Source organism: Theropithecus gelada, chromosome 7a (assembly GCF_003255815.1).
Source record: "Theropithecus gelada isolate Dixy chromosome 7a, Tgel_1.0, whole genome shotgun sequence".
Lineage (NCBI taxonomy): Eukaryota > Metazoa > Chordata > Mammalia > Primates > Cercopithecidae > Theropithecus > Theropithecus gelada.
In genome coordinates, this window is record NC_037674.1 from 34,837,305 (window position 1) to 34,859,914 (window position 22,610).

The following is a 22,610-nucleotide window of genomic DNA, read 5'->3' on the forward strand; positions in this document are numbered from 1 at the left end:
GAAACATTTGAGAGTAAGAACATTATTTTAAATATAAGAAAACCAGAATTGACTTCACTGTGTGTGTGTTTTTTGAGACAGAGTCTTGCTCTGTCGCCGAGGCTGGAGTGCAATGGCGCGATCTCAGCTCACTGCAACCTCTGCCTCCTGGGTTCAAGCGATTCTCCTGCTTCAGCCTCCTGAGTAGCTGGGATTACAGGCACCTGCCACCACGCCCAGCTAATTTTTGTATTTTTTATTTTTTAGTAGAGACAGGTACACCCAGTAGTAGTACACCCAGGTAGTTTTTGTATTTTTAGTAGAGACGGGTTTTTACCATGTAGGCCAGGCTGGTCTCAAATTCCTGACCTCAGGTGATCCGCCCACCTCGCCTTCCAAAGTGCTGGGATTACAGGTGTGAGCCACCATGCCCAGCTGTGTTTTCTGATGGGAGTCTTTGGTATCCTACCTTGTGGTCTTCTCTGTGTCCCCTACCCAGCCTGCTTCTTTATTTACAAAAGTACACAAGGGATGGGTAATGATAGGAAAGAATCAAAACGCAATTAAATATACAAAATAAAAATGAAGCCTGGCCAGGAGTGGTGGCAGCACTTTGGGAGGCTGAGGTGGGTGGATTACCGGAGGTCAGGAGATCGAGACCATCCTGGACAACATGGTGAAAACCCCGTCTCTACTAAAAATACAAAAATTACCTGGGTGTGGTAGTGGGCACCTGTAATCCCAGCCACTCAGGAGGCTGAGGCAGGATAGTTGCTTGAGCCCGGGAGGTTGCAGTGAGCTGAGATCGCGCCACTGCACTCCAGCCTGGGTAACAGAGTGAGACTCTGTCAACAACAAAAAAAAAAGAAAAAAAAAAGCCTTCCCATCTCTTGGCTCTGTTTTACTCCTTAGAGGTAACTAATGTTAACAGTCTGTTGTCTGTCCTTTCAGACTTTTCTCATAAGTAATAATAAGATAATAGTTTATCATTACAATGATATAATAGTTTGTAGTCTAATAAGTTACTTAATAGTGTGATTTTAACTTTATAAAGTATTATATGTACTATTCTGCAACATAAGTTTTTCCACATAACAATATATGTGGACACTCTTCCAGTATGCACATAGATCTAGCATACTTTTTAATTCGATATAGAGTATTCTGCTACATCTATGTACTATAATTCAATGTATTTAGCCACTATTTTTTTTTTTTTTTGAGACAGAGTCTCACTCTGTCACTCAGGCTGAAGTGCAATGGTGCAATCTCGGCTCACTGCAACCTCTGCCTCCCAGGCTTAAGCGATTCTTGTGCCTCAGCCTCCTGAGTAACTGGGATTACATGCGTGCACCACCACACCCAGCTAATTTTTGTATTTTTAGTAGAGATGGGGTTTTGCCATGTTGGCCAAGCTGGTCTCAAACTCCTTACCTCAAGTGATCCACCTGCCTCAGCCTCCTGAAGTGCCGGATTACAGGTGTGAGCCACCGTGCCCAGCCCAAGCCACTGTTGTATTAATAGAAATTTATGTTATAGTACTTTTGTTTCCAAGTGAGACACAGCAGTGAAGCCAAATGATAGCTAGTGAAGTCTTTAGAATAATTTTGAGACCTTTTCAAACTACATTTTAAAACACAGTCTGTCCCTCAAACAGCTTTGTAAAGGTGAAACTGGTCTGATGTAGTGATACCTGATCATGTTTATCTGGAAAGCTTATGTTTGGACTGGAAAATAATATCTTTTTAAAAAACTATAATATTTTTTATTTCATAGTATTTTAAAAACCTCAGCTTTCCCCAAATATGATTTAAATAATATTTTGCTAAAAAATTATGAACTCAAAATAAAAAATCATGGTCTATATTTGGCATTATTTTTAATGGTCATTTATGACATGGGAATGATTTGTGAGGATTAATGAAATAACATATGTCAAGTATCTAGTACAGTACCTAGTACATAGTAAATATTTCCTTATATTCATTCATTCACAAATATTTATTAAGCCTCTACCATATGCAAGGCAGTATGCTAGGTACTAGGGTTTTAGTGACGAAAAAGGCATATATAATGTCTCCTTGCATGCAGTTTACATTCTAGAACAGTTGTTGCAAAGTGAGTCTATAAGAATGTTGGAATAATTGAGCTGGTAGCTTACTATCTTTAGAGTCAATAACAAATTGAATTTACCACAATTTTATCCATTTACTCACCATTGTTTCTTGCACCCTACTCCTTCTTTGTGGATGCTCTTTTCTCCTTACTGAAGTATATTCATTAGTAACTTTCTCAGTATTGGCTTGTGGGTGATACATTTCTTAATCTTTGCATGTTAGAAACAGTCTTTATTTTGTACTTATTCTTGGATGATAGGTTATTTACCCTCAATACTTACAAGATATTTCTCCATTATCTTCTGATATCTATTGTCTCCTATATCTATTGTGGGCTGTCAGTCTTATTTTCAGGTTTTGGTAGTTTTTGGTAGGTTACTTCTCTTTAGTCTGTAGCTTTTAAGGTTTTATATTTATCATTGGTTATCTGAATTTCCCCGTGCTTTATTTATTTTTACTTATCCCAGTTTGTATTCATTGAACATCTTAAAATTCATGCCTTTCTTCAGTTTTAGAAAATTGTTGGCATTCACACCTCAAATATTGCTTCGCTGCCATTGTCTCTATTTCCTTCTATTGGAACTCCTCCTTGACTCATGTTAGCATCCCTCTATTTGACTTCCATGTTTCTTAACTATTTTTTCATGTTTCTGATCTCTGTCCACTACATTCTGAGTGAGTTCCTTGCTACTATCATTGAATCCACTGATTCTATCTTCAATTATGTCCAGTCTAGAATTATTAAGACAAGGGCCAGGCACGGTGGCACACATCTCTAATCCCAGCACTTTGGGAGGCTGAGACAGGTGGATCACCAGAGGTCAGGAGTTTGAGACCAGCCTGGCCAACATGGTAAAACCCCGTGTTTACTAAAAATACAAAAATTAGCCAGGTGTGGTAACGTGTACCTGTAATCCCAGCTACTCAGGAGGCTGAGGCAGGAGAATGGCTTGAACCCAGGAGGCAGAGGTTGCAGTAAGCCGAGATCATGCCACTGCACTCCAGGCTGGGCCACAGAGTTAAACTCTGACTCCAAAAAAAAAAAAAAAAAAAAAAAAAATCACAGAAAGGAGTCATTGATCATCTTAGCTGCCTATAGCATGGGAGTAAGTGATTTGCTGGATGGCGTGTGCCTGAAAGTGGATGTATACCTCACATCTGCAGTTCGCCCCTGTGTCTGCCCACTACTGACAGGAGAGAATAAAGGGTTCTTCTCTTCTACCTTCTGAGTCTTGTATAAATGCCTCTCACTGTCAGAATCTAACTCAGAAGCCTTCTGGCAAGGACGTCTGGAAAGTATAGTTTGGGCCTTCAGTCCCTACGATACAAAGAGCATTTACAAGGAGCAAAAATGTTTTGTCACTTAAGAATGATCCATGTATATAAACTCTTTTCCTTGTCACTAATCCTCCAGTTTTTTTCCTTAGTCTCTAACCCTTAGCCACTTTCCTTGAATGTCTGGCCATCTCTTATTCCAGGCAAAATGAATCTCCCAATATATTGTATGAAATTCTGCCTTCCTGACAGTCTTTAGGGCGACTCCTGAGTAGACCTGTAAGCATCAGCGGTCTTATTCCAGAAGGTGTCAGCATACTGGGTGTGACCATCTGTAGCCAGGCCTGACTTTCTCCCTCAGTCCACCGGGTCATCAAGACATCAAGAACTCTTCTAGAAGCCACAGTTTTTTTGTTTTTTTGGTTTTTTTTTTTGCGTGTGTCATCATTTTATCTTTTTGTATACACAGGGTCTTGCTGTGTTACCCAGGCTGGCTTTGAACTCCTGGGCTTAAGCAATTATCCTGCCTCAACCTCAGCCTCCCAAGCAGCAGGAGGGAGAAGATGAAGAAGTCATAGGCATGGTATTCATGATGGATTGCTCCGATTGCAGACTCACCTAATGTCCCACTCTTAGGCATTCTGTGTCTACTAGAGCCCAGGAGCCAGCCAGCAGCTTCTCCTCAACAGAGGAATGTTGTCTCAGAACAGAGCATTACTTAGCTCTAAACTCTTATGGGTCCATTTGTGACTCTCCTGTTAGGACTTCACAGAAGCCCCACACAGCTCATCTGCCATACATACTTTGAGTACCACTGGATCTGCCAAGTTGCAAGGCCCACAGGACAGCAGCTTTTACTACAGCTTGAACTGGCTGCAAAGCCTTCCCCTGCTCTAGACCCCACTCATACTATACAGCCTTACAAGTGATTTGGTCAAAGTTTAGAAGTAGTATTTTCCAACATGGTAGAAGTTGCCTCCTAAGTCCAAGGAGGCCCCCAACTTTGAAAGGCAGGGGTGGTATTGAAGAGTGACAGACCACATCCAGCACACTAGCTATGCTCTTTGTATTGTCCTCTTGCTGCACATACAGTGTTGTACTCGTGATCGTTGTAAAGACTTTATTTCTTTGGTGGTTGCATCTTTAGCCTTATTAAGCAACATCCCTGTGGTTTAGCTTAAAAACCGTAATGAGGCCAGTTCTCTGAATTCATTCGAGCCTCTGTTCAAAAGAATGATTGATAGTGCAGTTTCTTTGAGTGGGTTTTGCATTTCAGAGTGTGTAAGGAAGCGTTTGCGCATGTTTTTAAACTTTAATAAGAATCAGCTTTGTTCTTTGTCTGGACAGATGTGATGCCAGCATAGCCAGACTTTCTGCAGAGCACAAAACGACCTATGAGGGGCTCCAGCACTTGAACAAAGAACAGCAGGCTGCCAAACTTATCCTGGAAACGAAAATCAAAGACGCAGAGGGACAGGTACGACCTGTTTCAGGTAGCTTTTAGAAGCGAGTAATTTGTTCTTAGCTAAGAATAACATGGTGTTGATTATTTCTCACAGGAGAAACCAGCTGGGGCACCTAGCATGGGTTTATGCCAATCATAAGCATCTTTTCTTGGCTTCTTCCGTTCCTATTTCACTAGAGTGGCCCTTCATATGTCTGGCAACCAAACTACCAACATTGTTTGGTATAGTCCTAATTCTTCCCCCCACCACCACATTCCTAGAACAACTAATACATTCCAGAAATTCTAAATGACACCTTGAAAGTTATTTCTTTCACAAGTAAGTGATCAAGCATTCCTTTACATGCCACTCATCCCAATTTTTGATTCAGGAAATAATGTATTCCCTGGGACTCACTGTATGTGCTCCCTCATCACATAGTCTGTATGTGGGACAAAATTAGGCAAAGCTAGAGCGAAGGCAGGCTAATGACTATGAGAGTATTTGACCTCAAACATCACAGATTAATTTCACAAAGCAAAACTTTTGGTATTTCAGTTTGTTTTTTGGCCACTTAAAAGTTTCCGTTTGCTATCATAGGGCCTGTCTTCTAGGATTTTTTCAACAGTATCTGCCTTATTTGCTACTGTTCGTTTAAAGAGACTATTCCAGTAAAACAGGAGCATCTGGTTAACTTATTGGATTAAATACATTTATACCTTAATTATCTCTAATAAGAATATAAAGCTACTTATGTGAAAAATACAGATATTATAAAACTATGAAAAAGAATAAAAAGACAATCCAATAATAATTTCTTTTTTGAAGAATGAGTGAGGATGGAATTATTATACCAGAGAAGAGATGCTAAGGAAATCATAAGCTTTTTTATAACCGAGCCAAAAGTAAAATATGTACAGATATCCATCAAAAGAGACCTGCTTTCTCTTTCTTCTGGATCTGACAAATACCATGAATCTTTAAGTAAGGAACATGGAACATTCTAATTTTTGCTGAAAAGACAGAAATTTCACACAGGACTAGCTTTTGTTAAATTCCAGTATTACAAGGGGCATGGGTAGGTGGTGTGAGAAAGGAACAGGAGGGAGATAGTCTACAAGTTATATTGACTGGTGACCTGACTTGTTGTGGAAGTGAATCTGAGACCTTGATGGATTTTGTAAACAATAAAAATTCTATTTTCTATGACTAGCCATTACACTGATGGTAGAAATTCCAAAGTAAGGTTGGCTGTATTTCCTGACAACTGGTAGAAGTTGTGGTCTTGGGCAGGAATTGGGCTTGCTCATCAGAGAACTATATGTAAAATTAAGTGTTTAGTGCATGATGAATTATTTTGGCAGTGCTACTGGTCTTGATTTTTCAATGGGTACATAAGGAAGAAAATGGAGGTGGGAAGATGAGGTAGACTCATAAATGAATTTATCAAATTAGATCGAATCTTAATGCCATTGACTAGAATATGGCTTACTAAATGTTTTCTGAAGTTGCATCCGAAGATGTTAGATGTGATATTTATAAGCAAGGTTTCTTTTCCAGATTTCTCAGCTTTTGAACAGAGTGGACTTGTCAATATCAGAGCAGAGCACCAAACTGAAGATGTCCCACAGAGACAGTAACCACCAGCTTCAGCTTTTGGACACTAAGTAAGCAATCAATTTATTTTAAAAAAAACCTTAAAGTTCTGTATGAGTTTATGCATTACTACAATCTTTTTCCTCTTGGTTTTTATTTATTGCACAAATTGAAAACAATAATGGAAGTTAAAAAGAAAAGTTTCCATGTAGCATGTTGCCACTTTTCCTTCATAATTATTGTTTTTTATGTTTGGATAATTATCCACCTATTCATTCAACAAGTATGTATTGCGTATTCATTGTTGGCTTAGGGGCTGAGGACCTGGTAATGAACACAAACCAGACTCCGTTCTTATCCTTATGGAGTTTAGTCTAGGGAGCTGATGACTATTCATCAATGATGTAAATGAGCATCTACTATATTATTACTAATAGTGGTAAGTACGTTGAAGGTTTGGTTCGTGGTTGTGGTAGGCTGAATAATGGTCCTGTAAATATCTTCGTGTCCTAATCCCTGGAAGTTGTGAATATACTGCCTTATATGGCAAAAGGGGACTTTGCAGATGTGATTAAGTTATGGATTTTAAAATGGGTTTTCTCTGATAAGCCTGATGTGATCACTAGAGTCCTTATAAGAGGGAGGCAGTAGGAGTCAAGAGAGAAAGGGAGGCAGTAGGAGTCAAGAGAGAAGGCTATGCGATAATGGAAGCGAGACTGGAGTGATGCACTTTGAGGACAGGGCAAAGGGTTCCAAGCCGAGCAACACAGGAGGCCACTAGAAGCTGCAAAAGGCAAGGAAACAATTCTCCCCTCAGAGCCTCCAGACGAACCCGCCCTACAGACACCTGACTTCATGAGTGAAACCTATTTTAGCCTTTCAGTTTCCAGAACTGCAAGAGAATAAATCTGTATTGTTTTCTGGCACCAGGTTTGTGGTAATTAGTTAGAGCAGCCACAGGAAACTAATTCAGCGGTGCTGTGAGAATGAGTGAGAGGCCTGGTTATGGGGCCTTCCTGAGGAAGGGATGCTGGAGGTGAGAGCTGGAGAGTGAATGGAGTTTTGCTATGTAAAGAGTAGAATGAGAATATACGAGGTTGAACAGCCCGTCGTGGGCGGAATGTGGCATGCAAGAAACTGAAAGATGACGAGGGTGACTGGAACAGGGAGTGAGGGTGAAGCAGTGGGGCATGAGGCTGCAGGGGAGGCAGGCCAGCTCGCAGGGGTGTTTTGTGACAGCAATAGACACAAATAGAAGAAGATAGAGTGAGAAGGCCCAACCTATGCCTAATCAGAATCCTATGAGAGATAATAGAGGGAATAGGGGAGAAGCAGTATCAAAAGAGAGAATGGCAGACAAGCATACAGAATTGATGAAAGAGAAATCTCAAACTTAGAAAACCAAATACAGCGTGGGTGCAGCGGCTCATGCCTATAATCTCAGCACTCTGGGAGGCCAAGGCGGATGGATCACCTGAGGGCAGGAGTTTCAGAACAACCTGGCTAACATGGTGAAACCCTGTCTCTACTAAAAATACAAAAATTAGCCAGGCGTGGTGGCGCGGGCCTGTAATCCCAGCTACTCCGGAGGCTGAGACGTGAGAATTGCTTGAGCCCAGGAGGCAGAGGTTGCAGCAGTGAGCTGAGATCACACCACTGCACTCCAGCCTGGGCAATAGGACAAGACTGTCTCAAAAAAAAAAAAATAATAATAATAATAAAGAAAAAGAAAGCCAAATACATTCCAGTAGAATAAGTAAAAAGCCAAGTCTGGACATATCAGTTTGGTGCTCTAAAACTACAGAACACCAAATACAGAAAGGTCTTAAAACAGAGAGAGAAATTAGACCAACGCTGATTCCTCAGCCATATTAATGGTGAGAAGGTGGTCTGGTACTTTCAGATACTGAGAGGCTGATTGATTGTCAGCCAGTGGAAAAATAAAGATCTTTCAGACAAATAAGAACTCAAAGTTAGCTGGGTGTATAGTCCCAGCTGCTCAGGAGACTGAGGCAGGAGAATTGTTTGAGTCCAGGAGGTTGAGGCTGCAGTGAGCTATGATTGAGCCACTGCACTCCAGCCAAGGTGACAGAATGAGACTCTGTCTCAAAAAACAAAACAAAAACAACAACAACAAACAACTCAAAGTGTACTAACAAACTACACTAGTGGAATTTTAAAAAGACAGCCTTCATGGCTGGATGTAGTGGTAATCCCAGCACTTTGGAAGGCTGAGGCAGGCAGATCACCTGAGGTCAGGAGTTCAAGACCAGCATGGCCAACATGGTGAAACCTTGTCTCTACTAAAAATACAAAAGATTAGCCGGGCGTGGTGGTGTGTGCCTGTAGTCCCAGCTACTAGGGAGGCTGAGGCAGGAGAATCACTTCAACCTGGGAGGTGGAGGTTACAGTAAGCCAAGATTGCACCACTGCACTCTAGCCTGGACAATACAGCAACACTCTGTCTAAAAAACAAATAAAATAAATAAATAAATAAATAAAAAGACAGCTTTCAGGGAAAGGGAAAAGAGACTGGGCACCATGTCTCACGCCTGTAATCCTAATACTTTGGGACGCCTAGGTGGGTGGATCACTTGAGGTAAGGAGTTCAAGACCAGCCTGGCCAGCCTAGTGAAACCCTGTCTCTACTAAAAATACGAAAGTAGCTGGAAATCACCTGAACCCAGGAGGCAGAGGTTGCAGTGAGCCGAAATCATGCCACTGCACTCCAGCCTGGGCAACAGAGTGAGACTCCATCTCAAAAAAAAAAAAAAAAAGAAAGAAAAAACAAGAAAAAGAAAAAAAAAATAATACAAAAAGAAGGTCCAAAATATAAGAAGAAAGGATGAGCAAAGAATATGATGAACATTGGGCAAATCTAAACAAACGGTAATATTAAAGTTGAATTTGCAGAGGATCAAAACACAACCAAAATATAAGTCAATGACAACATCTAAATGAGGAGGAAGATTTCTGAAATTATTCTTAGGAGTTTTTCAGAATCATATTAGAGACATTGAATAACTTTAGACTTTGATAAATTAAATGTATATATTAAAATTTCTATTCTAAAAGAATAAAATTGAGTGTATAATTTCCAAATGTTAGAAAAGATCCAAAGGACACAAATTCACATCAGATAATGTGAAAGTGTTAGCAGGGGTGTGGAGAACCGGACCTCTTTATAGCACTCAGTAAAATGTGAAGTAGTACAACCACTCTAGAAAACAGTCTGGTGTTTTCTGGAAAAGTTGGACATGTTCAGACCCTAGAGAAACTCTTCCAAATGTGAACCAGGAGCTATGTATCAGTATTTTCATAACAGCATTATTATTATTTATTTATTTATTTTGAGACGGAGTCTCGCTCTGTTGCCAGGCTGGAGTGCAGTGTGCTCAGTCTCGGCTCACTGCAACCTCCAGCTCTCGGGTTCAACAATTCTCCTGCCTCAGCCTCCCGAGTAGCTGGGACTACAGGCACACGCCACCACGCCCAGCTAATTTTTGTATTTTTAGTAGAGATGGGGTTTCACCGTGTAAGCCAGGATGGTCTCAATCTCCTGACCTCATGATCTGCCCACCTCGGCCTCCCAAAGTGCTGGGATTACAGGCGTGAGCCACTGTGCCCGGCCCATAACAGCATTATTTTTAATAGCAAAGATGGATAAAAACAAACCAAAACAAATGTCCATTAACAGAAGACTGGATAAGCTGTGGTATATTCACAAAATTGAATATTATTATTATTATTATTATTATTATTTTTTTTTTTTTTTTGAGACGGAGTCTCACTGTGTCTCCCAGGCTGGAGTGCAGTGGCCGGATCTCAGCTCACTGCAAGCTCCGCCCCCNTTTTTTTTTTTTTTTTTTTTTTTTTTTGAGACGGAGTCTCACTGTGTCTCCCAGGCTGGAGTGCAGTGGCCGGATCTCAGCTCACTGCAAGCTCCGCCCCCCGGGTTCACGCCATTCTCCCGCCTCAGCCTCCGGAGTAGCTGGGACTACAGGCGCCCGCCACCTCGCCCGGCTAGTTTTTTGTATTTTTAGTAGAGACGGGGTTTCACCATGTTAGCCAGGATGGTCTCGATCTCCTGACCTTGTGATCCACCCGCCTCGGCCTCCCAAAGTGCTGGGATTACAGGCTTGAGCCACCGCGCCCGGCCAAAATTGAATATTATTCAACAATGAAAATGAGTTCACTACAGCTACAAATCAGCGTGAATGAATCTCACAAACATATGCTGAGTGAAAAAAGAAGTAGAAAACTCATATTGTAGTACTCTTCCATTTATATAAAATTTAAAAAAATGCAATGCTGGCCAGGCAAGGGGGCTCATGCTTGTAATCCCAGCACTATGGGAGCCCAAGGCAGGCAGATCACTTGTGGTCAGGAGACCAGCCTGGCCAACATGGTGAAACCCTGTCTCTAAAAAAACACAAAAATTAGCTGGGCGTGGTGGTGCGTGCCTGTAGTCCCAGCTATTCAAGAGCCTGAGGGAGGAGAGTCACTTGAACCTGAGAGGCAGAGGTTGCAGTGAGCCGAAATCACACCACTGTACTCTGTACTCCAGTCTGGGCGACAGAGCGAAACTCCGTCTCAAAAAAAAAAAAAAAAATGCAATGCTGAAAAATATGCTGTTTTAGGATCCAAACCAATAGAATAAAATGATAAAGGACAATAAGTTCCAGTTAATGGTTACTTCTTGGGTTGTGGGGTGATTGCAGAGTACACTGGGGTCTTCTAAGGTCCTGGCCATGTTCCATGTCTTAACCTGGTGGGGGTTCACGGTTGTGTACTTAGGGTACAGGCTAGCTTCCATGCTGGCTCTCACATAACAGTGCAGAGATCAGTGGTCCGGAGGAGGCAGGCAGCACTCACAACTCAGTGTGGTTTTTCCAAGGCTCCAGTCCTTGTCGCTTCCCAGTAACCTGGGACAGGGAGAGAGTCCAGGGCAGAAGCTTTGTTTTTGAAGATATGACTGGAAAGCCATGCTTATGACTTTTATGCATCTGGAGGCTCCACCTCGCTGCAAGGGAGCCTGGGAAATGTGGTCTCTGGCTAGGCAGCTATGTACCCAGTTGACATTTGAGGGCTTCTTAATAAGGAAGAAGAAGAGAACATATTGCAGGACAAGTGGTGGCTCTACTACAATGGGTGTTCATGTTATCGTTATTTAAATCACTTGTCTACATCGCATACATTCTTCTGTATTTTATTACATATTATAATAAAAACTGGAAAGAAGTAATTAAGAGGGAGGTAGCATGTATGGACAGTTATAAGGAATCTGGGAAGGGAGAGGAATGGAAGGATGGGAGGGTTTTATTTTTTCTTTCAATTTTTCTTTTGATTTACATTAGGAAGTATCCATAGAGGGCAAGGGCAATTTGGGGAACTTTAGAGAGAAAGGGAGCCAGGTTCTAGTCCCAAGAGATAAAAGGGACTAGAAGGAAGAGCCTGGGGAAGAAGGGGACCTTAGAAGAGGAGATGAGAGACACTGTGTCCTCTGAGCCAGGAGTGTCATGGACCCTCAGAACTGCAGGGGTCTGCAGCTGGCCCAGCTCTGTGCCGCTGTGTCACCTCAGTGCCTGTGCCACCCACTCCTCGTGAGTAGGAAGCACCATCAAATGGTTTATCTGTTGTATTCTCCTGCCTTGCCAGCTTCCCAAGTTAGTGCTAAGTGCAATTCTAAGAAAAGGTAAACATGCAATTCTGATTGAGCCGAGTTTAATGCTGGCATATATACCAGAAATACGATAGTTGGAAATTGATGTTGTATGATGTCATTAAAAAAAATTATTAGAACCAGAAATAGCATTTGACCCAGCAATCCCATTACTGGGCATATACCCAAAGGAATATACATCATTCAGTTATAAAGATACATGCATACATATGTTTACTGCAGCACTATTCACAATAGCAAAGACATGGAATCAACCCAAATGTCCATCAGTGATAGACTAGATAAAGAAAAGATGGTACTTATATACCGTGGAATACTATGCAACCATAAAAAGGAATGAGATCATGCCCTTTGCAGGGACATGGATGGAGTTGGAAGCCATTATCCTCAGCAAAGTAACGCAGGAACAGAAAACCAAACACCGCATGTTCTTACTTGTAAGTGGGAGCTGAACAATGAGAACATGTGGACACAGAGAGGGGATCAACACATACTGGGGTCTGGGGACATGGGTGGGGCAAGGGAGAGCATCAGGAAAAATAGCTAATAGACGCAGGGCTTAATACCTAGGTGATGGGTTGACAGATGCAGCAAACTACCATGGCACATGTTTATCTGTGTAACAAACCTGCATATCCTGCACATGTACCCTGGAACTTAAAACAAAAAAATAAAAATAAAAAAAACTGTTTTACATCTAACTTGCAATTTATTTTTATTTTTATTTTTTTAGATTTAAAGGTACAGTTGAGGAACTCAGTAACCAGATATTATCTGCACGGAGTTGGTTGCAACAGGAACAAGAACGGATAGAAAAAGAGCTTTTACAGAAAATTGATCAGCTTTCCTTGATTGTGAAGGAAAACAGTGTAGGTATTGATGATTAGCAATCATTTAGTAAAGTTATTCAATGGGGGCCTACACTGTTTGAATGATAATACCTAGTAATTTATCACTGATTTATTTGGCACCACCTAAAGCTGTTCAATTGTTTCTTGCCTTAAAATCCATTGCCATAGTTCATATTGATTGTTTGTATTCTTCATAAAGAGATAGAACACTCTGAATTCTTTTGGTTAACAAAGACTAAGTAGAAAATTTCAGTACTTTCAGTTAAGATGAACTTAAGCTAAAACCTTAAGATCCAAATTGTTCATCTGTGTTTCTACATAAAACTAAGAATTACCAACTTTGTCCTTGTTTGTTTTAATTTCTTGATCTGGTTTTGCTTTTTTTTGCCTGGTGTTGAATAGATTTCTGTCTCCAGATCACGCCATTCTACTGTAGCTACATGTGAGATACCGCAGTGCAACATGTAAACAGAATCCACCATTTTTTCCCCCATTTTCCTTATCCTTCATCCCAGTCTCTCACAGAGCTAAGGTTTGTAGAACTGCTCAAAAACGATATCAAGAAAGTCTTGTGCTGGGCACCGTGGCTCACACCTGTAATCTCTGCACTTTGGGAGGCCAACGCAGTTGGATCACCTGAGATCAGGAGTTCGAGACCAGCCTGGGCAACATGGTGAAACGCCATCTCTATAAAAAACACAAAAATTAGCTGAGCATGGTGACACACGCTTGCAGTCCCAGCTACTTGGGAGGCTGAGCCCTAATCAAGCTTGAGCCCGGGAAGGTCAAGACTGCAGTGAGCTATGACTGCACCACTGCACTCCAGCCTGGGCGACAGAGTGAGACTCTATCTCAAAAAAAAAAAAAGAAAGGCTTGCATATGTAGTATTCAAAATTGTTATGCTCCCAAACCAGTACCTGGCAAGCAAATTTTCATTGGTTTTAATTGTTTAGCATGACATCTCCATCTCCCTTTCCTTTTCTTGCACTGTTTCCGCTTGTTGGATATTGACGATTGAGCTGAAATGACTGGTGCAGTACATCTCTAACTCTCCTCTCTCCAGATGTGGAGCTGTTGAATTGCAGACTCCGCATTGAGCACCATCAAGAGAGGAGTATCATGCCATAACCCACTTACAGCTTGGAGTTTGCAGTCTTGGCCTCCAAGCTCACTGGCAGACACAGATTCCCATAAAAACCAAGCATGTGGAAAGGAAAAAGGAAAAAAGGAAAGATTTAATTTTTGTATATGATTTTATATCTATTTAAGATACTAGATCTGTTCTTTTAAGTATTTCCCTGTATTTCCATCACATCTACTGATTGACTTACTTGGATTTATACTAATAATACATTAGTACTAATTTGTACTAATACATTTGTACTAATAATTCTGGGTCTTTGAATCACTGTTTATATATGGATTTGTTTAATAGCTAACAGTAAACCCCAGGATAATAGTGGCTTTCATGAAATAGAAACTTATTTTTTATTTCTCCTAACAGAAGTCTGGGTATAGGTAATGCAGGACTGACGTGATAGCTTGTCAGTCCTCAGTGACCAAGGATCCTTCTAGTTTAACTTTCTGCCAATCCTAGAGTGATCCATATCTTCATAATTCAGTATAGCTGCTAGAGCTCCAGCCATTCTGGCTGAATTCCAGAAAGGGAAGGAAGAAGGAAGGAGTAAGGATATACATCAGCTGTCTTTTAACTTTTCCTGGAAACTGCCGTATACACTTGTACTTACATCTCATTGAATGTAGTACTTTTTTTGTTTGTTTGTTTTGTTTTTTTTGAGACAGAGTCTCACTCTGTTACCCAGGCTGGAGTGCAATGGCGAGATCTTGGCTCACTGCAACCTCGCCTCCCGGGTTCAAGTGATTCTCCTGCCTCAGCCTCCCATGTAGCTGGGATTACAGCACCCACCACCATCCCTGGCTAACTTTTGTATTTTTAGTAGAGACAGGGTTTCACTATGTTGGCCAGGCTTGTCTCTAACTCCTGACCTCAAGTAATCTGCCTGCCTTGGCCTCCCAAAGTGCTGGAATTACAGGTGTGAGCCACCACACCTGGCCTGAAAATGTAGTCTTTATTTTGAATGACCTTGTACCCAGCTGAAAATCATGGATCTGTTAAGGAAGAAAGGGAGAATGGATAGTATGGTGGGCAACAAGCAGGTGTTCAAATCTGTTTCTTGCAGATTGTTGTTAAATGATATTATGGCTGATGTGAATGCAATGCGGATTTCTTTTTGGAGTGATTAAGTGCAGTTCTTATCATGGATCTCAGGGAGCCAGTGAAAGGGATATGGAGAAGAAGCTCAGCCAGATGTCAGCCAGACTTGACAAAATAGAAGAAGGTCAAAAGAAGACTTTCGATGGTCAGAGAACAAGGCAAGAAGAGGAGAAGATGCACGGGCGAATCACCAAGCTGGAGTTACAGATGAACCAGAACATCAAGGAAATGAAAGCGGAAGTTAATGCTGGTAGGCCAAAACCAAAACAACTCACATGCATTATTTTCTGTTTGATCTAAAATCTATTAATTAGTATCCCCTGCAACTACCTATGAACCTGGCCAATGGTAATAACTGTGAAATATCCTTAGTTGATTTTCTGAGTAGCTGTGCTGTGTTGTCTAAGTAGCTACAATGCTGTATGAATTTCAGCTGTATAAAGAGCCCCCATGAGAGACAGGCAAACAAAACTGAAATTGCTTAGCCTGCAACTGAGGTACATTTTCTTTAGCATCATCTGCCAAGTCTTTTCTGTTCATAGCCAAGGTTAACATGTCTCAGAAGGAAGCACATATCTTTGAGGGGGTTTCGAGGGCTTATTTTATAGTGCTAGCAGTACAGTACCACACTGGCAATGAATGAGTTTCCTCTACTGGCAGGTCAGCACGGCCCGTCAGTTCACACTTGCTTAGAGGAGAACATTAGCGCTGATTTCAAGTTCTCAGTGCCGTCATATACAGGAGGGATTAGATTTACACTCTGAACTCAGGAATACAGAACTGTGACCACTAAGTGGAAGGTACCCGAAGACAGCTTTTAACTCAATATGAGGCAGAAGTACCTTAAAGTTCCTGAGTCCTAAAAGATTGATGGCTTTGGGAGCTTGAGAGCTCTTTGTTATGGAAAATATTCAAGTAGAGGCTGATTGATTGTGGTCAGGAAGAAGATGTTCCTCTAGTGTGAGAAGTGGAATTAAATTCTCTCCCAGCTTCTTCCAATTGTATGATCCCATGAATTTTCTTCTGTGACATTGTTCTGTTTTGGCCACATGGAAATGAAAGTGCTAGTTATCCCAAGAATAATTTTGTTATTACCACCAAATGTTTATTATTTTATTTGTAGGAGCTATAATTAAATATATAAATTGGAGAACTTGTAAAGATAAAAATGAATTTTCTTTCTTAGTCTTTGGACTTTTAAAATATGGTATTTGAATATTTCATCGATGTTTAACTTTGCATCATTTCCTGAATGAATGTATTGTTATCTATTTAACATACCATTGAGGATGTTAATATTTAGCACCTAATATGAAAAGCCTCTGAGCCTTAAGATAAAGCCATTGTCTTTATTACAAAGACAATATATTTCTTCTTTCTTTTTTTGTTTTGGAGACAGAATCTTGCTCTGTTGCCAGCCTGGAGTGCAGTGGCGTGATCTCGGCTCACTGCAACCTCTGCCTCCAGGGTTCAAGCGATTCTCCTGCCTCAGCCTCCTGAGTAGCTGGGATTACAGGCACCCGCCATCATGCCCAGCTAATTTTTTTTTTTTTTTTTTTTTTGCTATTTTTAATAGAGACTAGGTTTCACCACGTTGGCCAGGCTGGTCTTGAACTCCCAACCTCAAATGATCCTCCCGCCTCGGCCTGCTGAAGTGCTGGGATTACAGGCAAGAGCCACCAGGCCTAGCCTCATGATGCTTTTTTACCCTTTATTATTTCCATATTTTTTGGAAATTAAAAAAAAAAAATGACAGAATGAGACAGGGGCTCACTCTGTTGCCTAGGCTGCAGTGAAGTGGTGTGATAGTAGCTAACTGCAACCTCTTGGGCTCAAGTGAACCCTCTGCCTCGACCTACTGAGCAGCTAGGACTTTGGGCATGTGCCACCATGCCCAGCTCATTTTTTTATTTAAAAAAAAATTTTATTTAAGAGATGGGGCCTCAGTATATTGCCCAGACTGGTCTGGAACTCCTGGCCTCAAGCAGTCCTCTTGCCTTGACCTGCCAAAGCGCTGGAATTACAGGTGTGAGCCACTGCGTGGTCGCCCTTTTATTATTTCAGTGTATATATCCTAAGAACAAGGATATTCCCTTATAAATAACTTCAATACAATGTATCATCAATGAAATTTTTTTAATATTCAATTTTCAATGTGCCATTGTTTCCTTTATAGCAACCCTTTTCTAGTGCAGTGTCTTTTTTTTCTAATTGCATGTTTTTTAAATAAAAAATTATTGTATATATTTAAGATATACAAGATGTTTATATTTTGATATACATATACATAGTGAAATAGTTACCGTATTCAAGCAGGTTAACATATGTATCGTCTCACAGGTATTTGTGTGTGTGTGTGTGTGTGTGTGTGTATGGCAACAACACCCGAAAATGTACTCTTTTAGCAAAAATCCCAAATACAATACAGTATTATTGACTGTAGTCCTCATGCTATACATTAGATGTCTGGTTTTGTTCATTCTGCATATCAGCAATTTGTATCTTTTGACCTGCATCTCCCCATTTCCTCCTCTTCCTGCCCACCTTTGGCAACCACCATTTTATTCTCTATTCTATTTTTTTTTTTTTTTTTCTTTGAGACAGAGTCCTGCTTTGTCACCCAGGCTGGAGTGCAGTGGTGCGATCTCGGCTCACTGTGACCTATTCTTCCCTGGTTCAAGTGATTCTCATGCCTCAGCCTCGTGGATAGCTGGGATTGTAGATGTGCACCACCATGCCTGGCTAATCTTTGTATTTTTAGTAGAGATGGAGTTTCATGGTGTTGGTCAGGCTGGTCTCGAACTCCTGACCTCAAGTAATCCACCCACCTTGGCTGGCCGGCCTGCCTTCCTGCCTTCCTTCCTTCCTTCCTTCCTTCCTTCCTTCCTTCCTTCCTTCCTTCCTTCCTTCCTTCCTTCCTTCCTTCTTTCCTTCCTTCTCTCCTTCCTCCCTCTCTCTCCTTCCTTCCTTCCTTTCTTTTTCTCTTTCCTTCCTTCCTTCCTTCTCTTTCTTTTTTTAGATTCCACATATGAGATCATGCAGTATTTTTCTTTCTGTATGTGTCTTATTTCACTTAGCATAATGTCCTCCATTTTTATCCATTTGTGACAAATGGCAGGCTCTCTCTTTTTTTTTTTTGTAGGGATGAATGATATTCATCATATGCATATATACACAACTTCTTTATTCACTAATTTTTTGGACACACTTCATTTGTTTCCATATCTTGGCTATTGTAAATAATGGTGCAATGAACAAGGGAGTGCAGATATCTTTATGAGGTAGTAATTTAATTTCCTTTGGGAATATACCCAGTAGTGAGATTGCTGGGTCGTATGGTAGTTCTATTTTAAATTTCTTTAGTAACTTCTATACCAAGCTTGTCCAACCCACATCCTGCAGGCCACATGTGACCCAGGATGGCTTTGAATGAAGCCCAACCCAAATTTGTAAACTTTCTTAAAACATTATGAGAATTTTTTGCGATTTTTTTTGTTTGTTTAGCTCATCAGCTATCATTAGTGTTAGTGTGTTTGTATTGCCCACGACAATTATTCCAGTGTGGTCCAGGAAAGCCGAAAGATTGGACACCCCTGCCCTATACTGTTTTCCACAATGGCTGCCCCATTCTGCATTCCCACCAGCAGTGTACAAGTGTTCCCCTTTCTTCACACCCTCGCCAACACTTGTACTCTTTTGTCTTTTTGATAGTAGCCATCCTAACGGCTGTGAGGTAATAACTCATTGTGGTTTTAATTTGTATTGCCCTTATGATTAGTGATGTTGGCCCTTCGGGTTCTAATCCACAATTACGCATCGTATTTAGTTGTCATGTTTCTTTCTTTAGTCTCTGTTATCTGGATCAGTTTCTCAGTGATCTTGACAGTTTTAAAGAGTACCAGCCAGCCAGCATTTTGTAGACTATCCCTCCTCAGTTTAGATTGGTTTGCTTCGTTTTTTTTTTTTTTGAGATGGAGTCTTGCTCTGTCCCCCAGACTGGAGTGCAGTAGTACAATCTTGGCTCACTGCAACCTCCGCTTCCTGGGTTCAAGCGATCCTCCTGCCTCAGCCTCCTAAGTAGCTGGGACTACAGGCATGCACCACCATACTCAGCTAATCTTTGTATTTTTAGTAGAGACGAGGTGTCGCCATGTTGGCCAGGCTGGTCTTGAACTCCTGACCTCAGGTGATCCACCCGCATTGGCCTCCCAAAGTGCTGGGATTACTGGTATGAGACACCGTACTAGGCCTGTTTGCTTCATCTTGATATGATTTAGGTTGTGCATTTGGTATTCTTTAAAAATGTCAAGAAGTGATGTCATGCTCTGCTCGGGGTATCTTTTCAGGAGTTACATGATGTTGGTTTCTCCCAGTATTGGTGACATGAGCTTTGATCACTTGGTTAAAGTGGTATGTGACAGTCTTCTCCATTGTAATAGTTACTTTTTCCTTTTTGTAAATTAAAAAGTAGTCTCTAGGGAGAAACTAGAAACTCACCTGTTCCCCATCAAACTTTTACCCCAAGGGTTTTAGCATCTATTAATAATTTTTGCCTGAATCAACCATTACTAGATGCTATAGAATTTGATATAGAATTTTTAAAACATATTAACTCTTGTGAAATTTACCTCTCCCTCAAGGGTTTACAGCTGTCTATGAAAGCATAGGATCCCTCAGGCAAGTTCTCGAGGCCAAGATGAAGCTGGACAGGGACCAGCTACAGAAGCAAATCCAGCTGATGCAGAAACCAGAAACCCCCATGTGAAGGGAGCTGGGACAAAATCCTAAAAGACAGTTTTGCCAGTGGGGCTAGGAGCCGGATACCTCTGTAGCCAGGCCGTCGCCGCATTCGGGATTGTTCCATCCATGGCGTGCATGTGCCAAGAAATGTGTTTAATGGGTCTAAATGTTTACCTTGAGTCTTGAAAATACTCTTTCTTTAAAAGTATGAAATACAGTTTTTACCAGTTGATTTCACTTCTCTAAATTCAATGGAAATCCCCCGCCCTGGATTTTGAAAGGCTTTTATCTTCTTCATTTTACGAATGGAAAAATGACAATTTTTCTTCAATGCTTGATGCACTAATGAAGACTGTTTACTATTTTGAAAAATGTCATGGCTATTTTTTTTTAATTAAGAAACTAATGAATCATCACAGGAATGTGTTGTTCCTCACCCTAAATTAAGAGAATGTCCCAGTAGATTAGACTTCAACCTTTGAGTCCAATTTGGATTTTCTTATTGTTGTCTATGCATTTCTTATATTGGTTATCTTCTTGTAAATCTTCTGTCTTTTGTAAGGGGAAAGGATTTAACATTTAGAATAAATTCCACCATTTATGTAATGGAAATAGTTTAAAAATTGCTAACTGCCATATGGATTGCAAATTAAATGGAGACTTATTTAGATAAAGTAAGGCTCAATATTGGCATCGACCACCTAGATATTACAGGTTTTAATATTTAAAACTATTTTTGAATTATCCACAGCCTGTATAGTGATAGCCATATATTTAATAATGGAATGGTGGTTAACAGTCTATTTACTGCACAATTAATTGTTCACTAATCAAATAGAATGTGATAATTTTTCAGACTTTATGATCTCTCTCTTTCCAAAATTGGCACAAAGTGCTAGGGTTTATATACACTTATTGTAACTGTATTTTTGTGCCTTGGTTTTATCATGTCAATGCACTGTACTCTGTAAAAGTTTTGCAGACAAAATAGAAAGTATGATAATCTGTCAGCAGTATGATGTAAAACTGGAATCCTCTGTATTTTTTAAATGTTCTAAAAATTTTATCACTGTTAAGGTATTAATCATTCAGTATTACTAATGGAATAGAAATTCATACTTTTGTATGGACAACAATTCAAATTGATATTGCATTTATAGCACTGTCAAGAAACTTTCATCTTGAGCAACTTTATAGATGATGGGTGTTTTATTTTCAATCGCCATATGTGATCAGTCATTGGAAATTGGCCCCAGTGCTGTTTGTTCATCTCTGTATGTAAAAACTGACAGTGAGACACACTGATCTGAACTGTGAGGGTGCCCCAGGAAAAAGAAAAATAGGAATACTTTAACAATTAAAAAGAAAAAAAAAATGTTTTTTGTTTGCCAAGGACTCAGGAAAATAAAAAGCATTTTCTATTTTTAGGATAAATCACAAATGCAGTATCTAACTGGCTATTACTGTTTACCCATATAAAATATGCTGCTAAAGTACATATTTTGCTCTCAATGGCTTGACAATTTTTTTTCAAATTTGGACGTGAGAGGTTATATAGGGACTCTATTATCCAACACATATTTTCTTATTTTGCCACAAATTTCCACTTAACAAAGGAAAAAAAGAGGCGATTGCTGTTTTGCAATCAGAAAGTGAATTTCTTCTGTGGTAGCGTACACATGTTTCATGTGGTTCTCCACGTTTAAGCACAAACCACAGCACAGGAAGCCACAGCCCCTCCAGCATCTCTGTGCTCTGGGGTCTTTGAGGAGAAGGAATCAGAACATTGACACCTGGGAAGAGGGAGGCGGGAGCACCAGCTGGACTCTGGCCAAGGGGTGACGTAAGCAGGTGACACTGGGCTGTCAGCTGAGCTTCTCAGGTGCTTCTGACATTGCCAGCCCCTTGAGATGAGCCACCGCAGGCGTGCTCCACCTCGGCTACACGTTGGAATCATCTGGAGGAGTTGGGAAACCTACTGATGTCCCCTTGTGCTTCCTAGACCGATTAAGTCAGAACCTCTGGGAGGTGGGTCGCAAGCATCAGTGCGTGCCTGAGGCCTCCGCGTGTTTGGGTGTGCGACCGAGGTGGTGAGCTGCCGAGCCACAGTGCAGTACTCTTCTCACCAAAGCTCAAATGAGAATCAGCTTCCATGTTCTTTCCTTTACCAGAAATTTGCAATAAAAAGAAAAATAAAACTTTCAAATAAATGTGGTATATGATTTTTAAATGGAAAAGTCTTTTAGTGTTGAGCTGAAGACTTAATTAGGTAAAATGCCATAGGAAATATTTGTGTTTGCTCTCTGTGGAAACGCTTTGATGGTTGAAGTAACGTGCTCAAGTCCTGGCAGCCCCTCTGAGGACTGGAATGTCGTTGGGAGCTGCTGGTCTGTGGGCTTTGAGGCTGTGGGGACTTCTCTGCAGCCTTCTTGTCTCTGGCAGTTCTCGGGTGTGTGCTGTATCCCTTGTGTGTGTCAACTCTTTTCATTTTAACTAGTTGAGTTCAATACCATTTCCCCATTTTATAGATGAGAAAACAGAGTCACCTAAAGGTTAAGCAACTTGCCGCAAATCCTACAGCTAATAAGTGGGAGTCATGATTCAAACCAGGCCGCCTACTTCCACACTCTGGGAGCGTTACCAGCACACTGCACTACTTCCGAAGACACATTTTGGCTTCCCACATA

At 40.8% G+C, this 22,610-nt stretch overlaps 1 protein-coding gene across 2 annotated transcripts in view; it reads left to right on the forward strand.

The window, feature by feature from the left end:
- FAM81A (family with sequence similarity 81 member A) overlaps positions 1 to 22,129 on the forward strand; it is an 89,360-nt gene extending 67,231 nt beyond the window's left edge. For both annotated transcript variants that reach the window (XM_025389521.1, XM_025389522.1), the window contains 5 exons: positions 4,719 to 4,848; positions 6,377 to 6,483; positions 12,829 to 12,964; positions 15,238 to 15,433; positions 19,824 to 22,129. In XM_025389521.1, coding sequence (XP_025245306.1) covers positions 4,719 to 4,848; positions 6,377 to 6,483; positions 12,829 to 12,964; positions 15,238 to 15,433; positions 19,824 to 19,948 — 694 coding nt within the window. In that variant the 3' untranslated portion in view covers positions 19,949 to 22,129. The remainder of the gene's footprint in view (positions 1 to 4,718; positions 4,849 to 6,376; positions 6,484 to 12,828; positions 12,965 to 15,237; positions 15,434 to 19,823) is intronic.
- The last annotated feature ends 481 nt before the right edge of the window (positions 22,130 to 22,610 follow it).